Source organism: Apostichopus japonicus, chromosome 18 (genome assembly GCF_037975245.1).
Source record: "Apostichopus japonicus isolate 1M-3 chromosome 18, ASM3797524v1, whole genome shotgun sequence".
Lineage (NCBI taxonomy): Eukaryota > Metazoa > Echinodermata > Holothuroidea > Aspidochirotida > Stichopodidae > Apostichopus > Apostichopus japonicus.
Window position 1 is genome coordinate 5,876,447 of NC_092578.1, and position 12,834 is coordinate 5,889,280.

A 12,834-nucleotide genomic window follows, 5' to 3' on the forward strand; every position below is an offset into this window, starting at 1 on the left:
ACTTTTAAGGGAACATTCCTAAGGTATCACAATTCAAGGATGAATCAACAAGAAGATTATAATAGGAAAGTAAGAAAGCTTTTGAACAACAATTTCCAACAGACCACCTGTTGCCTAGAAGAATCAAGGGTTTAGTCAGTCCAAATATCAATGAAGTACTAAACATTCAAGCAACCATATCTCAATGGTCTTCATATTGTTACTGTCTTACAGCAAGCTTGACTGGACAACACCGCCTGTTCTATACACCATGGAGGTCAGCTTGACCTACCCCCTCCCCAACCGCCACACTCACTACCACCCAGAAAAAATAACCTTCTCTATAGGCACCAACAAACACATACCATGCTGACAGTGAGCTTCTAATACCCTTCTCTAGTGTAAATCCCATTTTCCATTGCAAAAACAATCTCTTCTATTTGGCGTTATATTTCTTACTTATCCAAGGACAATAACCTCAGAAAAACACCCTTGAAACAGGACGAAAATTGATGCAGCTTCATCCCGCTCACAGGCTTCAGAATTGCTTTCTTCCATTCCTCTTGATCCCGTTTTCTTCCCCCTGGAGCTATTTTAACTTGTGCCTAAGCAGAACGGAAATTCTAATTGAATTCTTCTCAATACTGCATGAGGGTCAGATTCCTGCATAGGCTTAAAGTTGCATCTTTTATGACTATGGAGCCAGTGATGTTTTAATGATTGATGTAAGACTGCTAAGTATAGAGTCTCTCGATCTGGAAGAAAATTATGAAGATCACACAAGATTGTTAAGATGCGTCAGCGTCGAAATTTATCGTAACCGATAACCTTTGTCGTGGCATTTCGTCGGTGCGAGCTTTCTTTGCTGAATAGGAGGTGTTGGATATATCAAGAGCTATTAGGGATATAGCAGTATACTATATTTACAGCTTGGAAAAATTTAATCTTCAATTAGATTTTTGGATTATGAATTGTTCCTTATGACACGGCAAGTTTTCACGGTGTCATTCGCATCCAGTTTGCTATTCCAACACACCATATTGAAACAGCATTTCCCTTTGAAAGTGTCAAAAATCTGGGATAGACTACCCTTGGAAATTTGCACAAGGCAGGGCAAAATCAATAAAATTGCAAGATGTAGAACAACAATCTAGTAAATCTTGGCGGAAAGGAGCAGGATGTGCTGAATTTGAATCGATTGTGGGTTTTGAGTTTGTAGCCAATTGGCATTATTTTTAATTTGATATGTCTGTAGATGATCAAAGTGTAACAAGAAATTGTGGAGATTATGCAGTATACATGGCTTTTTGTTTACTCAATGTAATGGACCATGAAAAGCTTGATTGTAATACTGCATCAAACTTAGCATGGAAGACCAAAGAACTAATGGTCCATATAGAAAGAGAGGTGATTCCATTAGAAACTATTTTGACCAAGAAAAAATTATTGGAATTATTGTGAAGGTTAAAATGTTGACAGAAATATCTTTATATGAAACTTCAGTTTGTAAGTATAGTACTACTGTAGCATCACAATTTTTTGGTGTTAGGGTACCCCAAAGGAATTGCCAAATATTTTCCAAAAGGCAACTCCCAGCATCATGTATGTTTTGAAGTATCTTGTTAGTTGGTCAGGTCTTTGGGATTTTTATGTGCTAAGAAGGCCATTCTCGATGGATTATATCGCTCTGAAGTTGACCAATTTCTTCTACGGCTAATGCCAAATAATGGTTATCATGTACAGGTATGTATTGCATTTCAAAGCTGCAACTTAGGTATACATGTACAGTGTAATGTTCACATCATCCACAATTGTATTACTAGTCCTGTCAAAAATCTTTTAGAACATAAATGTAAATTAAAGAAATACCATTTCCCCTCATTTATTTGTTTCTCCTCAATATACAGGTTTAACAGTTAAAGCCAGAGTTATGATAATTGCTCTTCTGAAAATGGTTGAACTGTGCTTTCAGTAATACTGTACTTGACATTTTGTAACATACAGTACAGCATGAAGACAGTACTCAAATTCCATCCTGCTGTGTACAGAAGATTCCTTGTGGTTTCCATGCTGATAAATAACAGACATTTGCAATTCAGAATATTTGCTACTTACCAACAGAATACATGCAAAGACATGCTCTTGAACCTTGATCCAGTTTCATGCTCTTAACATAGACAATTGCAATAAATTTCACATTAAAGAGCTAGTAGAGTAGTGGGGAAGTATTTTTGCTTGGTTACTTTAAATGATTTATTGGAAGATGTAGTAGTTTACTTTGCTTCTCCCTAGCTTACCTGTTTCTTCACAACCTTAGCCCTCTTGCTTTGTCATTTACAGAGTTAACATGTATGGTAACTTAGCTTTGTAGCACTGTACACCCTAAGTGAATATCAGAGTTAACTGGTAACCGTGAGGACTGTACATCCTTAGTGAATATTGTTATGATTTCTCATTCAATTATCAAAGAAGTTTGTGGTTATTTGAAACTTATGAAATTTGACTAGTTCATGATTGATTGTTGTAATGGGATGTATGGCATCGAAAAAGGTTACTAGATTTTAATGCAAAATTATTACGGACAATGAACAAAAAATGTACCCAGATTACCTGACATATTGAAACACTACAGTGTCCTTTTCACATGAATGAACAAAATTGAGGTTAGAGGAATGCCATTGGCCTAATATACCTCCATTTCAACTAAAAGAACAAACACATTGTAAAACTGAGCATGTATGTTACTTAAATTTGGTGAGAAACATATCTAAATCTCAAAACACCTGTTATTAAACCAAACCCACTAATTGTTCTTCTTCTTGTTTCTTTCTTTCTTTTTATATGTCTCTCTCTCTTGTACAGTAAGTGAAACCAAAAAAAAGAAATTATCTTTATGCTTTTTTAGAACTCACAACATGATATTAGAATTTATACTTCTCTGACTGTTTTACAGTAATTATTTTCTATAATATGGTTTTGGGAGGAACATGATCTAGGCACTTGTTCCCAAATATTAATTAAATAACAAAATAATTTTTGGTAACATATCAAATATTACTTTTGGCTGTCTAACTATAAGGTTCAATCAACATACACTTAAAAATTAAACTGTCACAAAGTACCATACGTCTTTCCCTCAATCCATCCTTTTCACACACTTTATCCCCCTCCTCCCTCTCCTTCCCCCTCCCCACTCCTCCCCCTCCTCCTGCATCCAATCTCTCCCTTCCCATCAATGGTGTTGGCAAATTTTATTGCATATTAGACTTGGAAAGATAGGGTTTATATCAAGACTCTCCACTACTTGAGAAAACAACAAGCGTGCTTTAGCTCCCATCAATGTTTGTACACCACTGATTACAAACTTCCCCACAATCTCAAGCGTCAACAACAATGTTTGCTCGATGGAAACTAAATCCCTGTTATGTTCTATTCAAAAGCTTTCAAGTCAAGTGCTCTGTGAAAAGGGAATCGCAGACACGGAAGGGTGGTAGCAGAACCCTGGAGGATTCAAGGGTTACTCTTATATAAGTGCATCGCTGGTGGTAGTTCAAGCAATGTCAGCAAACATGAAAGTATTAAATGTACAACTTCTGTGCAGGTCAGTCAGTTTAGCAGAACTTGATGAGGTTCCATTAAAGGGGAAAAGATTTTCATTATGTTTTTCTCTGTTTGGCTGTTTTTATTGAAAGGAAATTACCTTCTGGAAGAAATTATGATATGGAGTTAAATGCTCAAATGAATTCCATCCTCAAAGTCACAATATGGAAAACAAAATTTTAAGGTTTTCAAATTTAATTTTTTAAGTGTCATATCTTGTTCAAATTTTCAGTTAAATTATTGAGGTACAGTCTGTCCTACTGTTTGCAAAATGTGCATGCATGTGCTCATTCCACAGTTAATACTAATTTGGGGTATATTTCTAATTTAATGAAATAGTTGAACATTTTACAATTCTTAGTTTTTCTGAAAAACTGGTTGGGATAAAGAGAGGATAAAGGTGGAGCCAAGGCCTTAACTGTGTTAGCATGTACAATACTTTGTACATTACTTTTTGTATAGATTTGTATTTTAATGCAGCTTTTTGTACTGCCAAAGCTTAAATTCAATATCAGTAGGCTAAACATCCAGTCCAATGTGCTTTTTGTATTACATAACTACAGAAAAATGGCAAAAAGTCAAACAAATATATAATTTGCTATTCTTTGCATGTATGAGATTAATGCTATGAAAAAGTGCCTTGTTGACAAAATGTTTTTGGATCATCAAATAGAGTCATTATAGTTACTTGTGAAAGTGTCTTGTAAAGTCTATTAATTGTAATATTATTGTCCTTATTATTGAAAATGTTTATTAAAATGACCCAAATTTAACAACATAGCATGTCATGTATGGTTCTACCTACAAGAAGTCATAGTAAATTAGCTTATATATAATATTAATAATAATAATAATAATAATAAATGAGACTTATATTGCGCCAAATCAGTAGACAAAAGTCACTGCTCAAGGCGCTTGACAAAGAAAGCAAATTAATTTACAAAAGAACAAGTGAAAAAATAAATAAATCCATTGATAAATTTAGTAGTCCTACAAATGTCCCTGTTTCCCTTCCTTAATTGTAGATGAGTTTGTGCATTTCAAATAGCCGTTTCCTTATGTGCATTTGTGCTCAAAATTCTGTGCAGAGGATGTTGAATCTATAGTACTATGTACAGTTGACTGACAGACAACTAGCTCAATACCCAAAGCTGATTATGTAGTCTGTTGGTGTAAAGTTCACACCTTGGGATGGAATTAAACAAAGGTAAAAAGCATCAATTACTTGATAACAGCTGACATGGCAGGTGACAGCCAACCTTGAAAAAAGAGTCAGCAGTAATCAGCTCAAGCTTAAATTTAAAGAGCATCCATGAATTTTCTCTTCAAATCAAGCCAGCTAGGAATGCTTTTTAAAAATTTATCACAGAAAAATTCCACCTGGCGCCAATGTGATTGGTAAGTTGAGCATTAAAGGTGTACGAAAACAAATGGGAATGTCAATATATATAGTTATTTATGTGTAAAAGTAAGAGAGCCTGACGTTTCGATTCTAGCAGGATCTTCTGTAACTTGTCATTCAGCCTCTGTGGAAGCCTCCTGCTAGGATCGAAACGTCAGGCACTTATTACTTTTACACATTCTCTTACACAGGCTCTTTAGTGGATCAGCAGTTTGCTAACAGTTTTGTTTTATTTTGATATAAAAAAAAAAGCTCGGTACAAAAATCCCATACTTCTAGAACAGTTTATCATTTGTGGAATATTTTTACATTCTGCAGAGGAAAATGGAAAATTAAGATTTATTTCGCTGCCATGCTTACCTATCTCCATCTCCACACATCAGCAATTATTTACTATCACAAATAATTTTTTGAGGAGACAGGTAAGCTCATCGAATATAAACATCCCATCCCTGTAAGTTGTGGCATATTCATTAGTTTGTGCTACCCTTTCAGCTCATCACCTGATATAGCTTTTACTTAAAAGGGTAGCAAATGGCTAATGACTTAAAATTGACTGTAACAGCAACATGTGACAATTAAGTTCCTAGATGCCAAATCAAATGTTTGAGACTTGAATGGATTTCTTTTGCTCCTCTCTTATCCAGGCCCATATAGCCAGAAGTTCTGAGTTGGGTAGGGGGAGGAGGGGGGGCACCACCAAGTTAAGGAGGAACACTGACAGATTCAATGCTTGTGACCTGTAACTTGCACAGATGGAGGTGGGGGCATGGTACACTACATGGGGGAGGGGAGTGGGGAGTATAGGTCTGCTCTGACCTTTCTGCAATTACATAGGAACTTTTCCATATACTTAACCTGCCTCTGGTGCTTAGTGGACAGTAATGTATATTTCTTTCTAATGAGCTTATCTTCTTGTGAAAATGCTAAACTGCAAGGTGTCATTTTGGTCAATAACTTGATCACTTGCAAATCATATTCGAATCAACACTCTGCACATCGGCTAAAAACTTATTGTAAGCTAAATCAACTGCAGAAATTCTCCTTAAAATGAAGTAAACAGTGAGCAAAAGAATGTTCATAAGCAAACTAAAGGTGTCGGAAACTTGCCCATGTAGATTGGCAAAGTCTTGAAGGAGGGAAATTCTAGATTTAGATTTAAACTTGTCAAATATGTTGCTTGCTTGGTTTGAATACCTCTTAAGGGAAACTTAGTTTAGTCATTTGCCCACAACTTACTTGTCCCTGACAATTCTGAGGTAGGGGAAAATTACATCCTTGTATGCATCACGATTACAACTGGTAATACAATCATACCCTTGTCATACTTGTTTTTGAAATAATTCCAGTGAAGAGTACAATATAAATTATAGTTCCTCACAATGAGTTGAGATTTGTCTTGTTGTGGTGTGCTATTGTATGCCAATGTTTATCAGGGTGAGGTTGTATATAAAGTTGAGGAAGTTTACCTTAAAGCAGGGCAATCTACCACAAGTTCAGTTGCCATTGTCAACGTAAAGAAAAGAATAGGACAATATTTAGCTATTTGGTTCATTTTTCTAGTTAGCTCAAAGCACTCCTTATAGGTATCGTTTCGGTCAGTGTTTGCTTTCCAAAATGGAGTTCTATTCAATCAGTTGTTGCCTTGGTGATACCATGAGCTAATGGTGTCCCTCTAGGTTTCCTGGTATATACTACATAGGGGATCTTAAGAAAGCTTGCCAAAAATAATCCTTCATTCTTATGTTCTGAAAGATCTTGATTGGCCACACTATAATCAAAACAGAACATAGCTGTTGGCAAAACCTGCCTCAGATATGTTTGTTATGCCAGAAATAGAATGTTTGTGGAAATAAGTCCGAAGTTGTCATCATGAATTGGAAAAGGCCAATTTTGTAGTTTCTGTGAAAATTCTAGGTCATGTTTTGTGATTGCTTGTTGCTTCACTGTATCACATGTCAATTTCGATGGTCATTGCCTGAAACGGGGGGGGGGGGGGGGGTGGGGGGAGAGAAAAAAGAAAGACAATGATATTTTCTGCTGTTATAATGTGTCATTGACCTTGTTAACATTTGAGGACAGATCCTACATAGGCTATGCTGCAGGTACAAAATGATAGAACTGCAGCACATGTGACAAATTTCTCTGAAATATTCTGCTCGTCTTTGGTTAGGCATGATGGTAATGAGAACAAGCAAAGTTTGGTAATATTACATATGAATTAGTCTTCAACTTGTACTTGAAAATTATAGCAGACACATTGCTTTAGAACATAATTTTTGTTGCTCATGTGACTTATTTCTTCCTTTATTTTGAAATAATATTAATCAGGGAGCTTTTAATTGAACAGATGCCTGCCCTAATGTTTTCTCAGTTAAATATTAAACAGTCATCTTATCAATGTTGTCCCAACTTATGTTAGATAGGCCAAACTGTGTCAGTTATATGGTAAAGATTTGATTTGATTGAGTCATCTACATTCTTATTTTACATTCCATTATGAACATGAACAAACAGATAACCTTTTCTGGCTATCTAAAATCACTTTATGTGGTTCTGATGACATGTAGCAAACTATCAGTAAGTAAAAGGTAAATAAACTGTGCCCCCCACATGTTCACAAATAGACTAACAGTTTCATTTTCAAAATACTACTATCATCTATGCGGGAGTAACACACACAGAAGAGCATGACTTTACAATTTCAACGAGGCCTTTCTATACTTCACCCTCTTCAGCCCTGCCGTCAAGAAATAATCTGATCAAAATTGAAACTTGGCCTTTAAACATATAACTGTTAATGACAAATTTCTCAAACATCAAGAACTTTTTGTCAATAACGGGAAGGAATAAAATGCATACATGTTCCTCCTTGTTGAGTCAAAAATCTGGCCTAAGGCTGAGTGTGTCTGGTCATCTTGTTCATGTAGGATAAAAGACCTTTCTCATTATAAGGATTGTAGATCAATTTGTATTATTGATTTCCAGTCTAAGCACATTGAGAGTTTGTTAGACTTAGGGAGGAATACAAAGGCGACTTCTGAATGGTGTTTAGAACCAGCCAATTTGTAGTGTTAAGGTTTAGCAGTTGTTGTTTGTAGTTTAACTAGAAGTCGTATGGGTTGTAAAGGAAGAAATTCTCCTTGGTGTGTAAGTCACAGTTACAAGGGTGGACCGGTGAATATTTTTTTTACTACGAAAGGAATACTTTGTGTGAGGACTCGCAATAAATTGGCGACAGTTTTAACTTTGAAACCATGTGTACACCTCTCTCTGGAAACAAGGAATATGGATCTTAGCTATTGTTTCTCTGTTTGTGGAAAGGAAATGCAGCTAACTATATCTTCCAAAGTGGTTATTTATTCTACTTATTCATGTTTCTAACACTTAAATTTTCTCAAGCTGTGTAATAAGCCCTGCCCAGACCACCGTTGTGCGTATACTTCCAGTTTCCACATCAAAAGTAGACCGTAGGTCAGTAATTCACATATATTTGTGCTTACCATAATTTTCAGAGAAGGGAGTCTTACATTATTATTGGCTCCAATTATAGCACGCTATAGCTAGGAAAGTTTTGTGATTACGTAATCGACCTGCCACGGTCGTAAACCGACCTCAGGCTCAAAAGTTAGCCTGCATAGCTAATTCTGAACACCATTAGGCTCTGTGTGTCAACACTGTGTGGAAATATGTTCATGTCTATAGTGTAGTTAATCATACAGCGTTCACACAAAGACCCTCATACAAGAAAAAATATGTGGCAGGCATTGCAGACTAATTGGTATAAAGAGGTCAATTTATGACCAAGGCAGGTCGATTACATAATCTCAAGAAACTTTCCATGATAGCGTGCTATAGTTGGGGTCTACACAGCAGACTTTTAAAGGCAGGGCAGGATTAAGCTAGTGCATGGCCTGAAGTATTCACCTAAGGTGCGTTCCATTTCATTTTCATCTTTGTGCAGCGGCTATGACTTCAGTTTCAAATATTATGCGTCGTGTATGTATCACATCGATACCACACTACCATTTATTACCGTGTTAAAATAATAACCCCAATTGAAGGTGATCATTGACTAAAATTTCTAAACTTTAGATACCCTGTCGTTCATAAAAGTTGAAGGCAGTACAGTACTTTGGTAACAGAGCAAGTGTAGAGTCACTGAATCCGAATTGATAGCTTGGAAGCATTTAGTGCAGGGCCCTTGAAATGGGTGGTCCGCAGCATATGCTACTTTTGCTTCCAATCCGAAACTGATTAAAGGCTCCAAGGTTTTGCAAGTGATGGTAAACGCCAGGCGGTAAATTGTTTCGTAGAATCTCAAGTAGCTAAATTACGCTCTGTGAATGACACCTATTGATGCCAAAAAAGGAGCAAAATGCTTGATTGAATTCACTGAAAAGTGTTTTGATTCCAAACTTTTCTTCTGATCGTTACATGTGGCTTATAGCTGGCGTCAAACAGGATCTATAGGATCATTCCAAGCAAACACCATAACAAAGTGGAGACATGTATCCATTATTTTGCTATAGATCATGACTGGTCTGTTTGTTACATTATTTACCTCAGGATGTGCTGTTTGTAGATCTTGTTTCTTTGCCAGTGTCATCCAATCATTGAAAATTGGCAAACGTTTGCTGAATTTGGTATGTAGGAAAATATTGCTCACTTACTGTAAGTTGTGTAAATACATGTGTACAAAGTTTTGCCGTCCTACCTTTCTTTACACCTTGGAAAGTACCTCCTAGCCATTTTACTTTTTATGCCCTGTTGCAAGGGTAAAGTTAATCCTTACTGTAGATTGCATGTGTAAAGTTAATCCTTAGACCTAAGTACAGCTGCAGGGAATTAAAGGATAAGTATTTTTCTTTCATGTCGATTCTTTCACATGTGGAAAAGAAGTTATTCATATATATGCTATACTAGAAGAGTTGTGCTTGGTAAATATGTACAGTGTATCAGAATTTGTTGTATGTATGTTCTTGTAACATTACAGTGTTCATTATCTACTCTACAAAAGTAGTTATTTAGTTGCACTAATTATTACATAATATATTGTGTGCCTACCATAGTAATTTGATTATAAGGTAACTTAAAAAGACACTCCATTTTCGCTTTTCCCTTTTCCTAAGTGCACACAATAGCTACATGTATAGTAAAATGCTAGTGTTTTTGGTTTTTTGGTTTCTCAAGTGCAAATATTTAAGGCAGATGGTTTTTCACACATTGAATTTTCAGTATTCTATAGACATCATGATCAGCACAAATGCTCTGCAAAGTAAAAACAATGATTTATTTCTTGCTATTCTCTTTGAACAATGAAATCCTGATGCATAATACGATATATATATATGCGGTGCCAAAAGAGTTTCCTTGGTGGTAGTAAGATGATTCTCTTTCTTGAAGAAATGGAAACAGATACATCTCTAATTAGGGAAAGATTTTATAGCTAGACAAATTCCCTGCAGACAACCCCTGTCAAGTTTAAGCTCATTATAGTAACCTGATACATTCAGATTGTATCATGACCCAACGAGAATGACTACTGTGACGTCATCCATTACTAATAAATCTTCATGACACTAACAATAAAACAAACAAGGTATCTTTGATAATTCCAGAGCATTTTTGTATGTTTGACATACTGGAGCTATAATTGGTAAACCACTGGACTTGGTGGTCAATGTGAATGGATCTTGGTAACTCTAGGAGGGAAATCTTTTTGGAAAATAAAAATCAGAAATTTAATACATGCAATGAAGATTCTTATAACTGGAAGAGAGGGTAAAGGTTAAGTAACTTCTTTAACTTGAAAAATATCTTTTATTTTATAACATGAATTTTTCTTCTGTTGACCTAGTACTGTTTCTTTGAGCGATCACTTTTGGTCCAGAGATCATTGGTTTGAAGAAAGTGATTTTTTTATTATACTATCTGATCAATTAATTGAGAAAGTTGAAAGGACATCACCTTAGAGAGAAAACAATCATATATGCCCTCTTAACACAGATAATTAATTATTTCATGTTAGTTAAAATGCTTCTAACTGATAAAATATTACAATACTTGTAAATCTTTCAGAGTTTTGTAACAGTACAAAGGACTTATTACATATGCTACAATCATACCGTGCACAACCACCACTTTCAAATTCAGGAATATTTTAAATGTTGTCTTTTTATTTTTACATTTTTAAATACTGTTTTGAAGTTGACATGTTACAGCTGTATCACCAAGGAAACATTATTATATATAATGTTCTCAAATGATGCGAACATGCTGTCTGCAACCATTAGAAGAGCATTTCTTAAATTACTTCCATATGAAATTTCAAATTTTCATGAAAATTGATCTTTATGGAATCACATCAAATCCTTTGATTCAGCATGATGTATCCCGGCTGGGTATAAATTATTGTCATATTCATATATATTGCCTGAAGCCCCTTAAATGTATGGTACAGTAGATGTTATTTTTAGTTGAACATTCTGAGCTGTCAAAATCCCCAGCAGTATAGTTTCCAAACAAATAAATCTTAGAAATCACCATCTTTGATCACCAATGAAAAATGTTGATTTGAATGGACACAGGTATTAAAGAGATAAATGGAGACTAAAAAGTAGTATGAAAGTGCCTTTATAAGTATTATCTCTTTTTTATTCAACTTTCGGTAATTTTTTCCTTTCTTCATGTAGGAACTTTTAACACAGAATTTGCTGAATTTACAGCGACAGAATGTGAGTTTTGCATTTGAGGTCATCAGAACAGACAACATTCATGAGACTTCAAATAGAGTCTGGACCCACAGGCCGGTCCGTGATGGTGGAACTTGTCCAGAGAAGTCTGATCTTTACCATCTTCTTGCTTCATCTTGCCATGGTCACAGTTCGAGGGTCCTTGGACCCACCTCCAATATTTGCCTACGGTGATGGTGAGTAATTTCAAACAGTCCTCCTAAAATATTTTTCGTATCTGCTCCCTTCAAAACGTTTGGTGACCTAGCTGAAACAGCTCCTTTGCGTTGATTTGGCAATTTTCAGTAGCGTTTCATTCGAATTCCCATAACTATGTAGCTGTAGTGTAATTGTTAATATTTTTAATCAAGTTTCATTTCAAAGTATGCAGAGAAGAAATAAAATTTCATAGAAATTTCCAATTTGCTTTTCCATGAGAGTATGGGGGTATTAATGCAAAAATTGTCTGCACAATCCAATGGAATCATGCATTTCAGTGTGTGAAGCAAAATGTAGTAGATTGTCTTAGTTTGGCCAGTTGCCATCTAATATTTTGCATGTTCATTAAAATGATCAGAGTTGTCTAAGAAATATAGACATCTATTGTAAATTTCTCACCATAGCTGAATCCGGTGGTTTTCCTTGAAATTAATGTATCCTTTCATGTGCAGCTACTTGTAATACACTTTCAGACACGCTTCTCTCTATTATTTATTCATGGTGACCTTGACAGTGCATGTAGATGAAACATGAATGGTAAATTTCTTTGTTAAAGGACGGGGGTGTATGAAAAGTATTGGTTTGGTTTATGACTATACTGAAGTCTGATCGTTTTCAGTGTTGAAATGATTTATGTTGAACAATGTGTTTCCCCAGTTTTCATCGAAATACGCAGGGGACTACCTTAAGTTTTGAATTTATTGTCCAATATAATACCTCATGCTCCCCCCCCCCATCCTTCCTGACCCTCTCCTCCTCTCCATAACAAATTTATGTCATTCAGGTCCAACCATATGGTGGATGATAGTGTATATCTCATTTTATGCACACTAGCACATTTCCAACATTTGTTTATCTAAATATGATTTTTCAAGAATATGAAAATGGGATTTCATCCAT

The 12,834-nt window shown here is 35.5% G+C and overlaps 1 protein-coding gene across 3 annotated transcripts in view; it reads left to right on the forward strand.

Annotated features, from left to right (window-relative positions):
* The window catches only part of LOC139958401 (ly6/PLAUR domain-containing protein 6-like), a 70,842-nt gene that overhangs the window by 43,425 nt on the left and 14,583 nt on the right, over window positions 1–12,834 (forward strand). For 2 of the 3 annotated variants that reach the window (XM_071955459.1, XM_071955460.1), the window contains exon 3: window positions 11,677–11,912. In XM_071955459.1, coding sequence (XP_071811560.1) covers window positions 11,759–11,912 — 154 coding nt within the window. In that variant the 5' untranslated portion in view covers window positions 11,677–11,758. Of the gene's footprint in view, window positions 1–9,487; window positions 9,628–11,676; window positions 11,913–12,834 lie in introns of those variants that run through there. The other variant, XM_071955461.1, reaches the window with a different exon arrangement.